The sequence below is a fragment of the Neodiprion fabricii genome, chromosome 3 (genome assembly GCF_021155785.1).
Source record: "Neodiprion fabricii isolate iyNeoFabr1 chromosome 3, iyNeoFabr1.1, whole genome shotgun sequence".
Taxonomy (NCBI): domain Eukaryota; kingdom Metazoa; phylum Arthropoda; class Insecta; order Hymenoptera; family Diprionidae; genus Neodiprion; species Neodiprion fabricii.
Window position 1 is genome coordinate 16,791,845 of NC_060241.1, and position 19,422 is coordinate 16,811,266.

General features: G+C 35.3%; 3 protein-coding genes across 3 annotated transcripts; 2 read left to right on the forward strand and 1 right to left on the reverse strand.

Moving 5' to 3' along the window:
* Positions 1-683: 683 nt before the first annotated feature.
* LOC124178596 (tubulin-specific chaperone A) lies at positions 684-4,844 on the forward strand. Its single transcript, XM_046562053.1, has 2 exons — positions 684-1,199; positions 4,613-4,844. The coding sequence occupies exons 1-2, from the start codon at positions 1,070-1,072 to the stop codon at positions 4,837-4,839; spliced, it is 357 nt and encodes a 118-aa protein (XP_046418009.1). The 5' UTR covers positions 684-1,069; the 3' UTR covers positions 4,840-4,844.
* Positions 4,845-5,039: 195 nt separating this feature from the next.
* On the forward strand, positions 5,040-8,101 carry LOC124178593. Its single transcript, XM_046562047.1, has 3 exons — positions 5,040-5,913; positions 7,624-7,831; positions 7,918-8,101. The coding sequence occupies exons 1-3, from the start codon at positions 5,040-5,042 to the stop codon at positions 8,030-8,032; spliced, it is 1,197 nt and encodes a 398-aa protein (XP_046418003.1). The 3' UTR covers positions 8,033-8,101.
* Positions 8,102-10,602: 2,501 nt separating this feature from the next.
* LOC124178590 (U3 small nucleolar RNA-associated protein 15 homolog) lies at positions 10,603-16,423 on the reverse strand. The gene is made up of 5 exons (XM_046562039.1): positions 16,266-16,423; positions 13,614-14,196; positions 12,053-12,273; positions 11,395-11,830; positions 10,603-10,892 (listed from the first exon to the last, which is right to left on the reverse strand). Exons 1-5 carry the CDS (start codon positions 16,353-16,355, stop codon positions 10,657-10,659), a joined length of 1,566 nt encoding a protein of 521 aa, XP_046417995.1. The 5' UTR covers positions 16,356-16,423; the 3' UTR covers positions 10,603-10,656.
* Positions 16,424-19,422: the final 2,999 nt, after the last annotated feature.

Below are 19,422 nucleotides of genomic sequence, written 5' to 3' on the forward strand. Positions count from 1 at the left end.
CTGGCGACATTTTGATCACCGCTCGCATTATGGGCGACGAGCGGGGAGGGGAGGGGGGAGCTAACTGTGGGTAATTTTTCCGTTAGATCCGGCAGACCTAGTGGGCGTTGTGCTATTCGGTAATGGGAGCTTTCCAGCAACGACACAGAGCGACACAGTCGGACACAGCTGCGGAGCATGGTTGGACACTGTGTCGGATTCATTACTACCAATTTTTTAGTTAGAGATTTTATTTTCGCCGCGTGGTATTGTTTATATTTATTTATTAAATGCAATGATAATCTACCCGCGTTTCACAAATGTTTTTTTTTCCTGGAGCGCTCAATGATCCTAGATTTTTCGTATAATGCATGAACGGAGTCTAGTGACTGAAATAAGAACCTCAAAGCGTTCCAACAAGCACCAAACACAGTGTTCGACCGTGTAACACATGTCACACTGTGTCTCCTTGCTGGAAAGCTCCCAATATTAGCACCTTCGGAGTGTTTTATGTCAAAATAACATATCAAAACGCCATCAATAAGCATTTTATGGGTAACGTTGGGTTCGCTACCTTCGTTTAAAAAGTGAGGTAGAAAAGGACAAGCCTTTGATATCGGACCGACAGTTTACTATGCCGTTATTGCAGCGTGCATTCCTATTGGCTATTTTTTAAATTGTTGATAGCTTACCATTCAATTTTTCTGACATGCGAACCCATGTCTGGCTGATGATATGATCTTGGGTGCTGTATGCTCCTCTCACGGTGTAAAAATAATCCGTGGCTCCTCAATATGAGATTAGTGATGCTTCTAGTGTGAGCTTCAGAACGCATACAGTGAGATAGAAGACCGCAACTGGTCTGTGAAGCGAGAGAGACACAAAACTGCCGTCGGTGTTGGTAGCGGATATCGTGAAACCCTATGAAACAGTTTCTGACACTGTACATAACCTTCAAGTGTGAGGCACGCGTTATCAAAATCTACGACTGTCACTATTCCTCTAACCGTGTTTATTGAAACTTTTCAAAATTAGAGCATTCAAATTGCGTGTAACCTAAGGTTCCTATTTGGTCAGTGGGTTAACTACGATGTCCGACCCTCGAATTCGCACTTTAAAGATAAAAACCGGAGTAGTGAAGCGGCTCGCCAAAGAGAAAGTTACTTACGAAAGAGAAGCTGCCCAGCAACGCGACAGAATACAGAAATTCAAAGATCAGGGTGAGATCAGATATTCACGTGTTCTTTAATCAATTAACTCATTTGGCGAGGCCATGGCTGTGAAGCATTCTTGTAGCGCAGAATTCTGAATAAACCGAAGTCTTTATAGAACTAGGATACCTAACCTATTGTAGCAATTTTTGGACTCACTAATTTTTCTTGTACGTCAAAATTCACAGTCACAAAAAGGCTAAAACCAACAATGCGGTTCGGTATATATGACGTTACGAAAAATCATCTGTCATATTTTAATCTGTGGCTCTTCTCAAGAATTTAAAGCTCACGAGCTAATGCAGTCATCATAATTACTCATTTTGTAAATAAATGCAGAGAGCACCAAACTTTGGCATATCTACCTGCCAAATCTGGTGGTTTTGTTGACAATTCTAAGAAATGTAGTTGGATAAATAATCCTTAGTTACACTCATAAAGTTGACGTCTGAAATTGGTAAGATCTAAGTTAATGATTTAATAATAACATGGGAATTGCATATGGGAAGACTTTGGCGGGAAAGCTGCTACGTTGGGCCACCATATCTGAGTCTCTGTTGAAGCTCAAAAACCATCGCATCTTTCTTTTAATATGCAAGAAACAATCTATTTTTCCAACCCATTTAAAATTCCCTAAGCTAATCTCTAACGGTATTAATTTTAAAATGTATAAGTTGCGAACTGCTTACCACCATAATGTATAAAAATTTCAAAGGTCGTTACTTAATCCCGAGATTAGTGACTCTTATGCTGCCATCAGTAAATATCAAAATATTTTGCTGGCGCTTGAGAACGATATTTTAATAGAATTACCTGTCGAGGGGTCAAAAAATTTTTTTGACACACAACATTTAAAATTAGAATCTGCTTTCACAGCTCACAAAGCTTTTCACATTAACAAGCTAGCTAATCTCATAAAGAACAAAAAAAGACCTGCTTCTAAACCAATTCATTCGACCTTTGAAAATTGGTTTGTGAACCTCAGTAATACTGAAATACCTGTAAATGTTGCTGACGTGCTAAAAATGGGACCCAAATATGGCACCTCTTTTGAGGTCCATCGCATTCCAACTAACAAACTCATCGCTGACTTCGAATCTAAGATCTCTCTGATTTCCTCTAACCATCGTAATATGGCTAGACTAGATTTTACAAATGCCTTAAAAAAGTTTGTAAACACTCCTTCTCTTATAAAAGTTGAAAACAAGAAAATCCTTGACAAGATTAAAGAAACTAAGATCTTTCATAAACATAATCAGGATTTACTTTTCTTGAAGGCAGACAAGGGCAACACGACCGTTGTTATAAATAATCAAACCTATGAAGAAAAAATGTTACATGAATTCTCCAACAAAAACACCTACAAAGCTGTTAGATTTGATCTTACGTGTACCCTTCAACAGGAAGTTCAAAAATTAACGATGGATTGGTCCAAAAGTAAACACATTTCTGATCAACTTAGACGGCAAATTTCAAATACTGATTGTGTACCACCTAGAGCTTACGGGCTACCTAAAATTCATAAACCGGATACACCGTTAAGAATCACAGTTTCTTTCACAGATAGTCCCACCATCAATCTAGCTCACTTCCTTAGTGAATGGATTGGCAATAACATTGTCCCTCCTGTGTCACGTCTCAAAGACAGTTTTGCTCTTGTTAAAGCTATCAAGAACTTTCTTCTTCCATCTAATCATGTGATGGTTTCGCTAGATGTAGTGTCATTGTTTACCAACATTCCTCAAAGTTAGCGATTAACGCGGTGAAGCAGCGTTGGCATCAGTTGGTAGATAAAATTCTTGTTCCACTCAACGAACTAATAAAAGTATTACATATTTGTTTTAAGGCTGCCATTTTTAAATTTAATAATAAAAACTATGCTCAAACCTATGGTTTACCTATGGGCTCGCCGCTCTCTCCAATTTTGTCGGATTTGGTTATGGATGATCTTGAACAACATTGTCTAAACAAAGTGGACTTTGAGCCTCCTTTCTACTTCAGATATGTACATGACGTAATCACAGCGGTCCCTTCTGATAGAGTTGACGAAATGCTATCTGTGTTCAATCAATTCCATTGGAGATTACAATTCACCTCTGAAATAGAGTGTAATCGTCGAATCAGCTTTTTGGATGTTCTGACCATTAATGTTAACCAGCTCATCAAAACTGACTGGTTCCATAAGGTCACCTGGTCACAAAGGTACTTAAATTTTCATTCTCACCATCCTAGATCTTACAAAATTGGAACGATTCATTGCTTGGTTGATAGAGCGATTCGACTTTCCAGTATTGAATTTCATAACAAAAATATGTCCTTGATTCATCAGGTAATACGTAAAAACGACTATCCAACTCCTCTTCTTAACAAACATATACATAGTAAATACAATTCCATTTTGTCGGCGATCAGTTCTAACAACAACAATGATGTATCTGGTGTACAAGTAAATCAAAAAAAACTTTGTTTCTATCCCACATGTTGCTGGCCTGTTTGAGTCTCTCAACAGAATTTTCTCTAAGTATAAGATCCAATTTGTGGGTAAAAACGCACATGATCTATCCTCTACGTTTGACTCTGGTAAGGATCCACTACTCCTGGATATGCGTTCTGGTGTAATCTATAAAATTCCTTGCAACCAATGCAACATGTCCTACATAGGTCAAACAAGTAGGCAATTACACACTGGGATAACTGAACATAAACGCAATATTCATGAGCATGAGGATAATTATACTGCGCTGACTAGGCATGTTATCGATTTTGATTGTTCATTTAATTATTCTCAAGCCAGCATTTTAGATGTTGAACCAATGTATTACAATAGGTTACTGTTAGAAATGTGCAATATCGTTGCACATCCCAATTCTGTCAATCGAAGACAAGATATTGAACATTTGAGTACTATTTACACCTCTGTGATACACCCAACATAACTATTAATTACCGGCTGAGCTTGCACTCGGTCGATGTTCTGAAATAAATTTTTCTGAGGAGCGCCCCCATCTGGGCTGAAACGTTAAGACAAAAAAAAAATGTTTTTTGTTTATGACCTTCATATCCAAGAATAATATTTACACATTTAATAATAACCTATGATACAAAATGAATTACCCAAGCACGACCCTTGAAAATTTCATTCATTTAAGGTAGACCATAAAAAATCTTTTCAAGAATTCGAGTCGGTTACATCCAAATTGTCAATGTGAACATGGTATATTGTTGTATTAAAATAGGATACATTCTTAAATGTCACAATACGTGGTTGAATGTCACACATGAAACTATTTTACATACATATTTGCTTAAATCATTTGAATATACTTGATAAACCCATATATAGTCGTTTAATAGTAACGCATACATACCACTTAGGTATTGCAAATAAAATAGTAATAGTAATCTATAATTATCTGCTCTAGGTAAAGACGAGTATGATATACGTAAGCAAGAAGAGGTTCTTCAAGAGTCATTGATGATGGTTCCAGACTGTCAGCGTCGACTGGTAAAAGCATTTGAAGAGTTGAAAAAAATTTTGGAAAGTGAGCAAGACTTGAAAGAGGCAGAAGCATACGCTGAAGCAGAAAAAGTGATTCTTGAAGCAGAAATCCAGCTTCCACAGCCAGGAGAAGATTTAAAGACATGTTAAATCGTATAAGCTATGTTACCATCGGTTGAATAACGACTAATCATTACCCAATTTTTGTATTCTTTTGCATTCTCGATATACTTTCCATTGCAGTAGAAACTAAGCTAATTTACACTTAATATTCCCATACATAGTGATAAGTTTTCGAAGAATATTTATTTAATTTTTTTATTTCAAATTTAAATTTTGTTGCTGCAATAATGTATAGAAATCAGAATTTTGCACAAATACCACCTCACTACTACGATAGACAATTTCAATACCAGCTTGATCCAATACATCGAAATTACGAGATGCAAATGCAACAAAATTTTATTTATCCATCAATTACAAATGCTGAATCTACTAATATCAAATTTATCAACTTTAATCCAATGTGTAACAATGTCGATAATGAGAAATCAGTTCTGATTGCTAAGTTAGAGGTGCAAGAACGTGATGAACGGATGATAGAAAATTTTTTAAAGCAAAATGAGAACCCCGTGAAAAGAATAAAAAAAGATAGTTCTGACTGCATATCAAAAATTTCAGAGGCGCGTAGTGCGTTGGTATCTGTTTTCAAGTTGCATAAAGAACTGAAAGAAAGTTTTGCCAGTCTTGCCGAAAATCGGAATTTACCAGAATATGAATGGAACGAGAGAATAAACACTGCCCAAAATAAGCGATTTTCAATTTTGGAAACACTTAGTAAACTCAAAGATGACAAGGTCATGAGTGAAATTACAACGTGTATAAACAAGCGAAAGAAGAAGAGATTACGCCAGAAGAAGCAAAGAGTGTTACGGAAAATTGAAAAACTTAGTGCTCACGAAAGAAGGATACAACTCCATGCCGAAGCAGATGCTTGGATAAAATTGAAGCAAGATATAATTGAAAAAGAGAAACAGGAAAATGATATGCGGCGAAATGCTGATATAGTGCTCGCTGAAGTGAGAGGAAAGCGGAATGATGCCAAGAAATTCTTTGCACTATTGCATGAATTGAAAAATCTGAGATGTATTGAAGCGAACATCGCCAGAGCGAGGGGAGAACATTTATCGACTGCAGCTGATGAATCATTTACAAATATTATCGGTACCTAATGACTTTTGTTTCTTGATGCTATCTGCAGGTTTAATCTATTTAATAGAAAGCATATACTCTTCGTATTACCAATTTCACTGAAATCTAACAGAAATAGAAGCACTAATAACCGATAGTAAGCGTGATGCAAGGACTGAATAGTGAACCAAAAGCCTTGCAAAGTTGGCTTTAACATCACTTTGCTGTATTTCATTTTTTTCTTCATACAATTTTCTACATTGTACACAAAAATCTTTATTTACACATATAATGGACATGAAGGTGGAATGTAGATTTTATAATGAAGACGAAACAGCAGCCAGAGTTAGCCAAACGTGTTAAACTTTCTGGAAATAGAAAAATGCAGTTCAGTTTGATCCTCATAATTCTGTAAAAGTATTGGGGTTTCAAGGTATTTCACAAAATTTTGATTTTCCGTTTTCATTACCTCAATCGAACGAATATTAGATCGTTTGGCTGCTAATTCTGGCTGCTAGCTTCAGCCTCGTAATTTTGTAATTTCAATTAACAGAAAAATTCAAAGCAGTTCAAAATTAAAACCAACTCAATGCCACTCATAGTACTACAAATTCAAATAACGTTAATCCAGGGAAACATTGACAGAAAAGAATTCGAATGGCTTTGACGCAGTTAAGTTGGTAAAATATATGTATGTTTGCTGGTATTATGGTTTACTGTCTCTCAGGTAATCTTAAAGTTGCAAAAGAGCAATTTTTATAAAATGCATAACTACGTTAACGTTAGTTTGTATCAAACTGCAAATTCTCCCAGAGAATAGGATATCGCAGACAGGAATTTTTAGCTCAAGTCTAAGATGTACTTCAGACCATGTCACTCTTTCCCATTCAAATAACGTCTAGAACTGTAAATTCATTCCAGTTTCTTAGCAGAATTTTCAAAAATAGTCGTGTAGTACGGTTTAACAATTGGATTGCTTTCACTTCAATATAAATAAGGTCAACTTTAGTCTGTTATTTTGAACAAGACGTACAAAAAGTCCTGATTTTGTTAATATCCGGTAGCTGCTTGATCCAACGTGAATATCATAATTTCATCACAATTTTTGAAAATAATTTGATCATCTAAACAATCATGTGTAATATCCATAATTATTATAAAAAATTATACATCTTTTGTTGCAATGAAAACTCCATTTCGATAACAAAGATTAAAAAAATGTTATATTTTATAAAATATTTCTGAATTTTTTCAGTTCTTAGAAACGGGGTGCTTTGGAAATGAGAAGTGTAACTGTATATCACATAGGGGTTGTAATTTCTTTTTTTTCGAAGAATTTGTGTTTTTTGACTAGAACTTTCATGTGATAAATTCTGGAGCAAATCTAAGATCTCAACTTCCGGTCTTAATTGATACCTCCTGGAATGCTCTTTATATAAGACAAGCATTCACTATTATTTTTTTAAATTCCTAAAGAAACTGATACAATTATATTTTTATTTACATCTTATTTGAATGGAAAAAAATCACATGCTCCATGCAGGTATTTCTTAGACTTGAGTTAAAAATTCCATGCTTTGGAAATATTTTTTTTGCAGTCGAAATCCAAGTTTAGACCTTGGTCATACAGACAAAATATATTTCACTAAATCTTGAAACAGTCGATTATACCTGCATTTACATGTTGTACACTACATAATGTACATGTATGTTCGTGTACCTTTATTTTATTACCTATCACAGACAAATTACTGGAGCAATGGAAACTGATGGACCGAGAGTACTCAATCGAGGAACAAGGGTTGAGGCTCATGTTGAAAACTAATAATGACCAAAAAATCGAAAACCAGAAGCGGAATATTTTCGATGATTGGGAAAGTGCACTGTTTGGTAGAAAACTACCAGCTGTGGATATCTTTCAACGAAATATACATGGATTCATTACCATAAGGTATTCAACGCTATTTCATCTAGTGATAAAGCATAAAATCACAATGCTGCATTGTTGATTGATCAATTTGGTTTTTGCAATGTTAGGGCCATGTGGGACAAATACATCAGCTGCGACGGATTTGGTTCACCAATACCAATTGGCTGGGTTATGCCAGATCCACCTTCATCTGCTGCCTGGCAAAAGTACCTCAAAAAATAAATCACTTTTTTACCACTAATGTAAAGCTATTTGTACTATGAGATAATGTTAATACTATATTCAATTTAACACGTTGGCGTCAATTTTTCTCACCTTAATCCATTATTCTAAGTAATGTTATTATCCAGACAGTTAGGGAGTACGAATAATTAAATATTTGAATGTTAGTATGAAATTAGAATCATCTATCCCAAAAGCTTGATGCGGGATAAACAGTGTGAATTTTACGGTCTGCTATTTTTTTTTGTCGATGTCAGTGCTGACTGGTGGTTAATATCGGAATTTCTACCGTCAATGCAGTGCATACTTATGACAACTTTTTGGTGCCTACAGGGCTCCAAAATTCTAAAATTTATTGTTCTTACGAGAATACGTGCGAAATCGCAATTCTTAAGTCGCATAACACAATCTGAACTAGATTATGAAACAAAAAGTATACGGCCGAATTATTTCGTATTTCTCTGCGTTACACATATATACAAAAGGTTTTTTTTTTATAAATGCACAGATCCAATTATACAAAATAATGCTATAAGCTTTGTTTTTTATGATTTTCACCGTCAGAGTAATAATACTTCTGCTACATTGTTTGTCAACCAATGCACATTCTTTGTTAAAACATTGTAACAGTTGTACATTGTACCATAATAGCTACGTTTCCATTGCGATTCGAAGAACATACAAAGTGTTTCGGTATGTAGGGACCACCGGGTACTCACGGATTCTCTGCAAAAAAATTAGACTAAAATTACTCTTGACAATGTTTTATTAAAGCAACGGTTTTTGAATTAGAGGCTACGGCGAAGAGGGTATCATTACTACAAGTGGTGCAAGTGCCATTGGTCGTCTCTGGATTGGGCATGGATGCTAGCTTGACGATAAGGTCGAAGAAACCCACATGAGATATGTCTCTTTGATAAAACAATGCCATATTGTCCGATCTTCTGAATTATACCTTTTCGTCATTCTCCAATACTACAATTTTGGTGTGATTCGTACATTCCAGAGCTACTCTATTATCGAATATAGTCATTTGCCCCTTGCATTCCTTCTCCACCACTTCCATTACATCACGGTTAATAAAGAACTTCCGAGCTACGTCTATATATGGCTACATCACTCTAGTAGTATGGATATAATGTCTCCGCTAGGTACGTAGACCGTAAGTGTTACAATATCATGTGTTTCAAGCCTTGTATATTCTTCATAATAGACACATCCACAACCAACTGATTAATCAGCTTCCAGTGTGACAACATTGTCGCATATCAGTAGCAATTGATTTATCATCTTCATTGGTATCCTGCTGATTGATTCAGAGCACGCGCGCTATTTTCTGAGACTATTTCTTGATATACATTCATTGATTTCATTGATAGTTATGTTTGTAGATATTTTCACATAGATATAACATTTCAATCCATTAAACTAGTATGTGCGATAAAATTCATTAACAACAATCCAACGTCTTTTTCGAAACAATGCATTCCTTTCCCGTAATTATTTTTATTAATTCTTTTTTTTCATTAAAGACGAACGCAAAATATTCAGTCACTAACGCTTTTGACCAATAAAATAATTCTTTTTTCTATTCCAATAGAAACATTTCATGTTTCCCGGATTTCTTCTCCAACTATAAATAAGGATGCTTTGTTCAGAAGCAATATTTTTTCCCGCTTCCACCTGAAAAACTTGTCTATTGTATGACGTATAGGTTTAACTTTTTAACCGTTTGAGCTACGGATTTCGCTCAATGGACAATTTTGGAAAACATTTTAATTCTCTAGTAAATAAGGTTGACTGTTGACAATTTTACAAAAATAATATCTTGTTCGTATTATTTGCACGCGAAAATTTTTAATTTCAAAAGTGATCTTTGAAAATTGGATTTACGAGATATCCTATGTAAATTTTTTTTTTATGTTTTGAGATTTTTGTACGTTTTCTTAACAAAGCGTTGGTTCAAGTACACAAAACCGGAATTCCCCAGACAGCAAAAATTTTAAAGTCGTCAGAAAGACGTCCATAGGATGTCTTATGCGCTATTTTCTGACGTCTATAAGGCCCCAAGAACATTTTTTAGACACGAAGATATCCTTTAGGCGTCAGAAAATGGCGCATAAGGCATCCTTTGCACATCTTTTTGACGACTTTAAGTTTTGGGCTGTCTAGGTAGGTCCTTTCATACTATGAAATGAACACGCAGTTATTTAGGTATGGTTTATTGAAGTTTTGTTAATGTAACCTAAAGAAACTGTTCAGAACCCGTTCAGGTACCCTCTATAGTAGATGTGCCCTCAGGTTCACTATCGTGATAAATAAAACAAAAATACAATGCATTATACTAAACATGTATTATGTACTTGTTTAAAAAGTCGCGTTACTGGTGTGATGCAAAATAAAATGAAATTCTTGGAAATTCCAGATTTTTTTTGCAACGATTCTCAATTTCCCCGGGTTTTCCCGCATTTCCCGGTTTTCCAGGGTCAGTTTACATCCTGTCTTAGATTTTTCGTTGACGTGTTACAAAAGTTGATAAACAAAAAAAGATAAGAATGACTCAAATAAAATCGCAAAAATGTGGAAATTTTATTGTAAACTGTACATTTGAGGAAGGTCTGAAATTATCCTATACTTATGACGAGTTCTGCTAGGGCAGCATTTGATGCCTCTAGAGGCTGTTTATCTTGAACAGCTAATGAAGATACAGTTTCAGCACCAGTCACCAGCATCTGCAAGGCGCCTTGCAATTCCAGTAGAGATTTGGTCAAGTCTTCTTCTTCTTCCAGTTTCTTAGCTAATTGGTTGAACATAATTCGTGCCTCGTCGTTCAATTCTTCCAAATTCTCCTCATAAACATCTATGAGAGATGGAAATGCATGTTTGAATCATATTAAGCATCAAACTGTTTACTCTAATAACATTTCAATCCATTATCTAGTATATGTGATAAAATTCATCAATAACAATCTAACGTATTTTTCGAAACAAAGCATTCCTTTCCTGTAATCATTTTTATTCATTCTTTTTTTTTCATTAAAGACGAACGCAAAATATTCAGTCACTAACGTGTTTGACCAATAAAATAAAATTTTTATGGATTTAAACTATAACAACTGGTTAGCTGTAAAAGCAGTGGATGGATATTTGTAGACATTTTTATCCATTTTAATAACAGTACCGTATAAAGCTTTGAAGATAACTGAACAATGCAGAAACCTAGAATCTTTCACCTAAATTAGTTGAATGGAGATGCTATTCTATATTGAATTGCACTAATTAAATTAGGGAATAAAATTGCAGTTTTCGGCTCTCATTCTCAATTCGGAAGATATCTGCGTAATCAAAGAGACAACACTCACCCACTAAGACACTAGTGACGTGCAGCAAAACTTTTCCAAACCGAACATTCCCGATATGGCGTATCAAAAATCGAAGAATAGATGATAGTGACTTTCCATCCCGTCCTGCCAGAGCTTGTTTCAGTCCCTGACGTCTGGTGAGTTCTTGGAACAAAGCAACTGTGACATGTGGTGTCTTATTAGCAACAAATGCCATGAGAGCACTGTCCAGGGCTTTAGAGTACTGAAATTTTCTAAGAAAGGCATCCTGTTTAGACATGACCTCTTTTGTCTCTTCTTGAACAATGGCGTCTGTACTGGGTACGTGTGAATGTGAATCTGCATATCTATAAGATACTTTTTTCCGTTGCGATTTGCTCTCCTTCACCTCTGTATCTCTTCGTCTGACGGATAACATGCCGTCAACCATACCAGCTACCACGGTCTCATCATCACCCTGACGAATTAAAAATATTCATATGAGAACCTACCAAGGCTAGAAATTCTGATATTTTAGGCACATTGAAGTGCTATTTCGATGACTATAATGGCGTAATGCCATAACATACAGAGCTTAATACGTAACTACTGTTTTTAAAGTTGGAGCTATAGTTAAATTTGCGGTCATAGGTTTGTTCAATAAAAATATAATGCTTTCGAAAACGTAATAATTACTCACACTGACTCCAACACTGAGTACTGCATTAGGATAATCCAAAGTATGGACAACCTTATATGTGCCAGCATCATAAATTTTAACATGTCTATCCAAAGATCCTGATACAATTCTTCGACCATTTGAAGCTAGTTTCAAGCACATTACTGTTTTGTGATGTTGTGATACTTTTGCTTGTAATCTTCCTCCAGCTAATGCATCCCACACCCTGATTTCAGTGCCACCTTAAAAAAATTTATAGTTGAAATACAGTGTATAATAAATTACAGTAAGTAGATTGAAAATGGTAGACAGGATTGTATCTTTTTAAACATTTTCTCAACTACAGGAGGGAAGTAATTCTTTCAGATAATAATTGCATTCCTCTGTATACTTATATTACATAATACTGAAAATATTTGGTGCAGTGGAACTTTTACATGCAAAGAAGGGGCCAAGCCAAAGCAGTATAAAGGCAGAACTAACCAAAGAAATGTATGGATTGTGTGAAATTTTAAGAAATCGATGGATCCTAATGACAGAGGTGTATTTAAAAAATTCGTACGAATTGAAGAGTCGTATTTTAAAGAAACGGCTTACAGCTCTCAAAAAAACCTGTTATTAATATATGCATTTCAAAATCAGCTTGGCAAGTTACGTCGTTTTAAACGGTCACATGAGATAAATTTCTTTTATTCGTCTCGTTGAGATATGTCTCTTGTACTCGGCTTGCTGCGATGTGTATTTTCTATTAGTTTTTTTGAGATAGGTCTCTTCTGTTAGTCTCTCTGAAATACGCATTATTCATTGAGTCCTGTTGGAATCTGACAATCTGAAGGAATAACTACTCTAGAATAAGACTAATCAATCTATCGGTATCTACAATTCAAAGATCCACTCAATATTAGAACTCTGTATAATACTGCAAGCTGCTATATTAAGCAAGACAAAGAAGTTTATTTTTTTGTCTACAGTAATCACTGGTTAAAGTGAGCAAAAGTACCAGTAAAAGTAAATCATAGTCAAAAAAATACACTTGTAGTTTTAACAAATTTAGAAAATGCACACACTGTTCAGCGAGCTTCACGAACTGAATGGACAAATTCGCAAGATTGTTCAAAAATTTTTAATTGCAAGCATTTCTCAACGTTTTCTCACATATTATAAGATTTTATATTCTAAGTAAAACATATTCACATAACAAGAAAACAGAATGTGAAATCGTGTAGCAGCACTTCAGTTTATTGTTTGACTAGCTGGACTTCATTGGACAATTGATCCAAATGTAATATAAGGCTGCTATTAGCTTTCACTTTGAAGAATTAAATAAACCTGTATTTTTATTAGTGGTTTAATTATTGCGAGATAATATAAAATTTCCCGTTCCAAAATTTCTCTCATGATCTTGTAACTTCGTAAGATTTCCATAGCCTCCCATGCCTTTGCTAATTAATACCTTGAATATTTCCAAATTTCTTTAGATATTTTCAGTTTTTGAGGTTTGCAACAACACTATTTTAGAAAATTTACAATAGCCCTTTCAGGGAACTATCACTAACATAATTTGTGAATAACCTCTATTTACCGGCAGATACAAATACTCCACCAGACGGAAGGAAGAGCAAACTTTCTACAGGAGCCTCATGGTCAACTGTGAAAACAGTTTTGTTTGTTCTGGTATCATACATTTGAATATGTTTGTCATAGCTTCCAGATAGGAAAATATCAGGAGATACTGGGCTGACAGCTCCTGCTCTGATGTAATCTTCGTGTTTGTTGAATGTGATCAACTGTTTCTCACTGGGTATGTCCCATAAAGCAACTGTATTGTCATCCGAGAATGAAGTGATCCGAATTCCATCACTTGTGAAGAATGTTCTATGGACGGGGGCCGTGTGTCCTCTGAATAAACGAAGTAAATTTTTTGAATGGAAATCAAACAGTCTGACGCTGTGTTCCTCTCCTCCTGCGCAAAGCAATTTCCCATCGCTTCGAAAAGATCCGCCGTATGCATTTTTTTTAAACCGACTCAAGTTCTTTTCAACAAGCTTTGTTATAGGATTGTAAATTTGTACTCTCGCTGACGACGTCACAGCAAAGTAGTGCGGCTCAATCGGTGAAAAATCAATGTAATCAATAGGGCCAAACTCCTTGACCAAAACAGGGGCCTATCATACAGAGAAGAAAACATATGTAGATAATATTTACATAATAAATAACTGAATCTACGTCAATTTTCATTTTTTTAAATTATTCATAGATTTATCATAAATTTAGATTTGAATACAGTAATATATAATAAATAGAATAATCTCTATACATCAGCAACAAGTGAGGAAATCTCTGAACTGTCCGACATGACAATTGTCGGGTTACCTATCATGAAATTTTTGAATCATATGAGAACTGACATAGTTTATACTTTGGTATTGATTGCCAGCACTGTCTCCAGTTTTGTATCAATATTGAGCTTTTGGTTTACAACATTGCTGTAACAATTATGCATATATGTATAGGAAAATAATATAGCCATTACAATCATTGTAAATTTACTGGGTAGCATGAAAATGAGTATAAAGTTAGTTATTTCAGTGATAATTTACTTTCTTTCCATCATCTTTGAATCCTCAATAACAAAAGCCAAATCGAATGCTTTGTTTATATTTTGTTGCATTATGTGACAAGGTCAATTCATGATTACCAAGTGACTTTACTTTCCACATACATTTTCAGGTATTCCATAACGAAATGTATGAGGCTGAAGCTAGTAGTTCAAATAAGCGGCCAAAAGGGCCAAACTTTTTTTGAATAGTGTAGCAGAGTTGTACGTTTATAATTCTTGAAGAGTATTACTTTTTTCAGGAAATCTCAATTATTGAGTTACAAATTCTGGTTGCCAGTTTCAGCTTCATCGAATTGTAACTAACGGACTAGTCAAAAATTATATTGAAAGTCGCATCAGAAGCATGAAAGTGTTTGTAGAAAACTATGTTAAATCATTTATTATACTGGACAATATACAGTTATCTTAAGGAAAGTGGCCTGCTTAATCACTAATAAATGGAGACTTAAAACTAATTATTACATTCATTATTATTATTATCGCATGTCTGAAATATGTTTCAATTTGGATATCATCTTGTTTACAGATTTTCTATAACCAACTTTTTTGAGTTATACATTCCACATCCTGTTCCAGTGGCTTTTTGCAATTTAATATGTATTTATATTCCCTTATGACTGATAATAGGTCAACAATCGATGTCAATATTACATCTAAGTCGTTAGGAAAAAATAGGTGCAGAGAAGATAGGGGATGTGATCGTCTCACCTTTGTTAACTGTGTAGGTGTTCAATCTGTTGTTAACACAAAAGCCGTGGAATTCCTCCTCTTGCCTATCTATTATTGCAGTTGTTACAAGAGTGACCCAGTGGAAAGTAAAATTTAGAAAAACATTGTTGATGTTAAAAAAAATAAACGGATTACTAATTTTCATCTCTTGTACTGATGCACTTATGGAAGAAGCAGCAGAAAATTCTGTTTGCATTGTAAACATCAAAAAGTCAAAGGTTTATAGTTTTACAAAAATTAACGTTAGAGACACATTCTTACAGGAACATCATTGAGATTTTGAATTATTTAAGTATGTTCCTCAAATGGTAGACAAAAATAACAGTGAAGACGGAACAAATCTCTTGCCCAGGGAGCAATCCAACCTTTTAAGGCTGTGGTTATCTACATATGTCGTTACACAGCTTCTTCTGGATCCAGGATATAGTTTAACATAATACCATTGACTGGTTGTCTTCAACCCCTGACAGGCAATGAGGGTGAAATTTCCTCCCTACAAATCTTATTTTCTTGGAACAGAATGTAAGGATTGAACCTCTTCAACGTTCATTAGTATTTGTTCAGTTCAACTTAATCATTTCATAATACAACCATTTTAAACGGAATTGTTTTGTTTGGCATTTAATTTAAAGAAAAAAATGTCGCTAGCTTTATTAGAAGCTGAGATATTTGAAATAAAATTCCACTAGGTATTTTTCACACTCATTGCCACGAGAGATATACGGTTTGGATGTTTGCCTGTCAGGAGTTAAAGGCTTTTGGCGAAAGCCGCACGTCAAACTAGTTTTGAGGTTAGGTTCAGTACACGTGGTAACCACACAGAAAAAAGTACATATATCTGTATTCGATCAAACATACGGAAGAAATTGTAGTAACACAACTCACCGTAAATTGTTTCCAATATATGTTATCGGGACTTAAGTCTGGCCCAGTTTTAGCGAATATTTTCACATTCGTCTTTTTGAACGAGGCCATGCTGCTTACGACACTTACTTTTTTCTCTTATAGGTAAATCGAAGCTGGCATGCTACTAAAATGTTTGTTTACATGTGGTTTACATGAAAACCATGAGCGCTTTCCTTTTACATCATCGTCTAACACAGATCGATACTAAGTGATACCATTGGCCGGATCTAACGGAACAGGCCAATGAAATTACTTGGTGCCGTGGAATGACAGAAAGTTAAAGCAACCTATTGCGACGTTGAGTGGCAATTCCCGAAATTATCAAAAGTTAGTCAGTGTAAATCGTTGTAAAAAATATAGCCAGGCAAACAAGTTCACTGGACAACTCAATTCGATCGCGCGCTTCATATAAGCCGGGATTAATTCCCAATAGGTTATTAATAATTGTGTGCGTTGTGTGCACTTATTTTTGAACCGTTGAACTCCGCTGAGCTGTTGCTCTGCTGAGATGTTGCTCTGTTGCGATGAAGAGGCGAGAGGAAACAGGAGTTTGAACGGTACTAGTTTTATTTAAAATAGCTTGAAATTTATTTTAAAGTATTTATTCTCCCAATAAATCGTCTGCAGAATACTAAATGTTGGATAACAATTAGTCAAAAAGTTAGAATAGAACAATTGCTTATTGTTCGACCAGAACTAACTGCTAAACAAATTGGAATATCTAATAGCGAGACGAAAAAAATTGGTTCAGAATTTCTAACACGATTTTGAATACGTAGCGTAAAATGCAAATGGCTGGGTACGGAAAGACTTGATAGAGGGAGAGTCTACAGGTGGGACCTGTGGTATGAAGCAAAGGACCGATTTGACGTGTGGTGTCTTTATTTATAGGGACCCGTAGCCATTTCCTTCTAATCCCCTGGTTGATTTTTAGCCGCACAACACCGCTCATTCCCCTGTTTTACATCCTAGTTCTGGCGTAGTATTATCTTCACAGGCTACGTTAGGATCCCCCACTTGTCAGCGGTCACAACCCACACATGCCCAGAATACCCACGTTTTTGTGCGTTTTTTTAAAGTGGTCATTAGTACTAAGTGCAACAAGATAATAATATTAGATTGGTGACGCATAAGCGTCTTTGATGATTCATGTGCCGGGATTCTATGCATGTGAGTTTTGGCCGCGTCGGGTACTTTACACTGGTGTTTCTTTTCAGACGTTCAAGTGAAGGGAGCTGTTTCATTATTCAATAATATTATTTTATAAGCACCTGTTGCTATGTGCATTGTTGTATAGTGTTATGCCATACCTTATCGATATATAATTTTATTTGTATTTTATATGTAGACTGACAGCATTGTTACAATTGTTGCTCGTTATTTAAACTATGGTTCTCTAAGCTTATTGGTGTTACATTGTTTCGTTGAGAAATTCGTCTCTTCAGAGCACAATTATAGAATATTTATGTGTAGGTGACATGTTTACAATTATATTCCACAACTTTGATGAAAGCCACGTAGACGGAGACGACCGTCTATTAATGATATGAAAATACATCAAATCTATATTCGCGAGAAGAAAGATGCTATAGAATGTAAATTCGAAAATTTTGGTGATTTTGAAAAATGAACGATTCTTACCATATCGAAATACAGGCGCACGAAAACAAAATAAATTCGAACTTACAGGCGATGAGAGAAATTAAAGACAACAGAGTCAGGGCGGCTAGGTGGTCTAGTGGAGTAAGGCTCCGGCTAAGCATCTCTAGACGCCAGATTCAATTCCTGGCTCCGTCGTTAATTTTTCAAAATCACCTAAATTTTCGAATTTACATTCTATAGCGTTATATTTTTTTGTAAGTTAAATATTCTAATGTTAAGTAGTGATATTTCTAGAGCTTGTATCTGCATCTGCGTGATGATGGTTTTCCTCTGTAAGCGTGATTTTCTTTTATCGAGATGGGTTCCCTGGCGGGCATAGTGTGGGTATACATCGCCGTGTGTTGGTTGCCTAGTATCTAGGCCTTCCTCATGGTGTTTTATGTGCGACTTATAAGAGAATACTTTTGCGCATGATTGGATTCTATTTATTTATTAGTATCGATCATATATATTCAAAAGATTATATGACCGGTTATTATATATGCTTAATGATTTTAAACATTTTTTTTGATTCAGTATATTCATCTTGCCTTACCTTACGAGATTATTCCGTGAGTTGGCTTGACTTCGGGCATTCTGTTGTTCTGCTGCCGGCATGTCCCTCGAGTAATCAGTTGTATGGTTCCGCAACAGGGATCTGCAGCGTTCTCATGCACGTGTGTTGCCTACAATACGGCGTTCTAAAAGTGGTTTTCTAGTTCATGACGTTCTAGGTTTGGGAACTTTACGGTTGTTATTTCCACGTTTATTTATAAATCGTATAATGTCTTTATAACATACTATTTATATGTTTGATACTGTTGGTTAAATATGGTGCGATATAGATTATATCTTATAATGGAATATATCATATATAATACGGTTCTAATACTCCGTGTTTGCAGATAGCATTATCAAGTATTATATAATGATTGAATAAAATCGTGTTAGTTATTTATAATGTTAGAAACAATAATATGACAGCTTTCCTATAGTCCGATCTCGTACCACGATTTTAGGTACTGGTTAATGATCCTTATCATTATTTTCATCTAGGGATATTTTGAACAGTTAGACACTTGTTTTAATATTTGTTGGTTAAAAGATTCTCGTACTTAAGGTTGGGTTAATTGGTCGGAGTGATATATAATAATAATAATCGATAAGACTAACGTTCTGGTCAGATATTATACTCTTGAAGGGTAGAGAGTTGGAGAGATGGATCACGCGTGTGTTTCCTTCTCTCTCATTCTCGGCATTACTACATGCAATGTAAGAAATACGCAGTCCATTCTCTATGCTATAAACGCGTGAGATTCAGACGGATTCAGGGGCACGCGTTTTTGGTTCAAACACGAAATCTGATGAGAACTGTATCTTGGTATGTAAAAGCATTGCGCGTATTGGCGTTATCTATTTGATCCGCTCGAGATGTTGGCGCTCAATCTTATCGACCGGTTTTTCGACGTATCAGGCATGCTGGAGAGCTAATGTG

Coding starts and splice junctions, on each gene's coding strand:
- LOC124178596 (XM_046562053.1), top strand. CDS start 1,070: ATGTCCGACCCTCGAATTCGCACTTTAAAGATAAAAACCGGAGTAGTG. Junction 1,200..4,612: donor ACAGAAATTCAAAGATCAGG/GTGAGATCAGAT, acceptor TATCTGCTCTAG/GTAAAGACGAGTATGATATA.
- LOC124178593 (XM_046562047.1), top strand. CDS start 5,040: ATGTATAGAAATCAGAATTTTGCACAAATACCACCTCACTACTACGAT. Junction 5,914..7,623: donor ATCATTTACAAATATTATCG/GTACCTAATGAC, acceptor TACCTATCACAG/ACAAATTACTGGAGCAATGG. Junction 7,832..7,917: donor CATGGATTCATTACCATAAG/GTATTCAACGCT, acceptor TTGCAATGTTAG/GGCCATGTGGGACAAATACA.
- LOC124178590 (XM_046562039.1), bottom strand. CDS start 16,355: ATGGCCTCGTTCAAAAAGACGAATGTGAAAATATTCGCTAAAACTGGG. Junction 14,197..16,265: donor TATATTGGAAACAATTTACG/GTGAGTTGTGTT, acceptor TCTGTATGATAG/GCCCCTGTTTTGGTCAAGGA. Junction 11,831..12,052: donor TACTCAGTGTTGGAGTCAGT/GTGAGTAATTAT, acceptor TTAATTCGTCAG/GGTGATGATGAGACCGTGGT.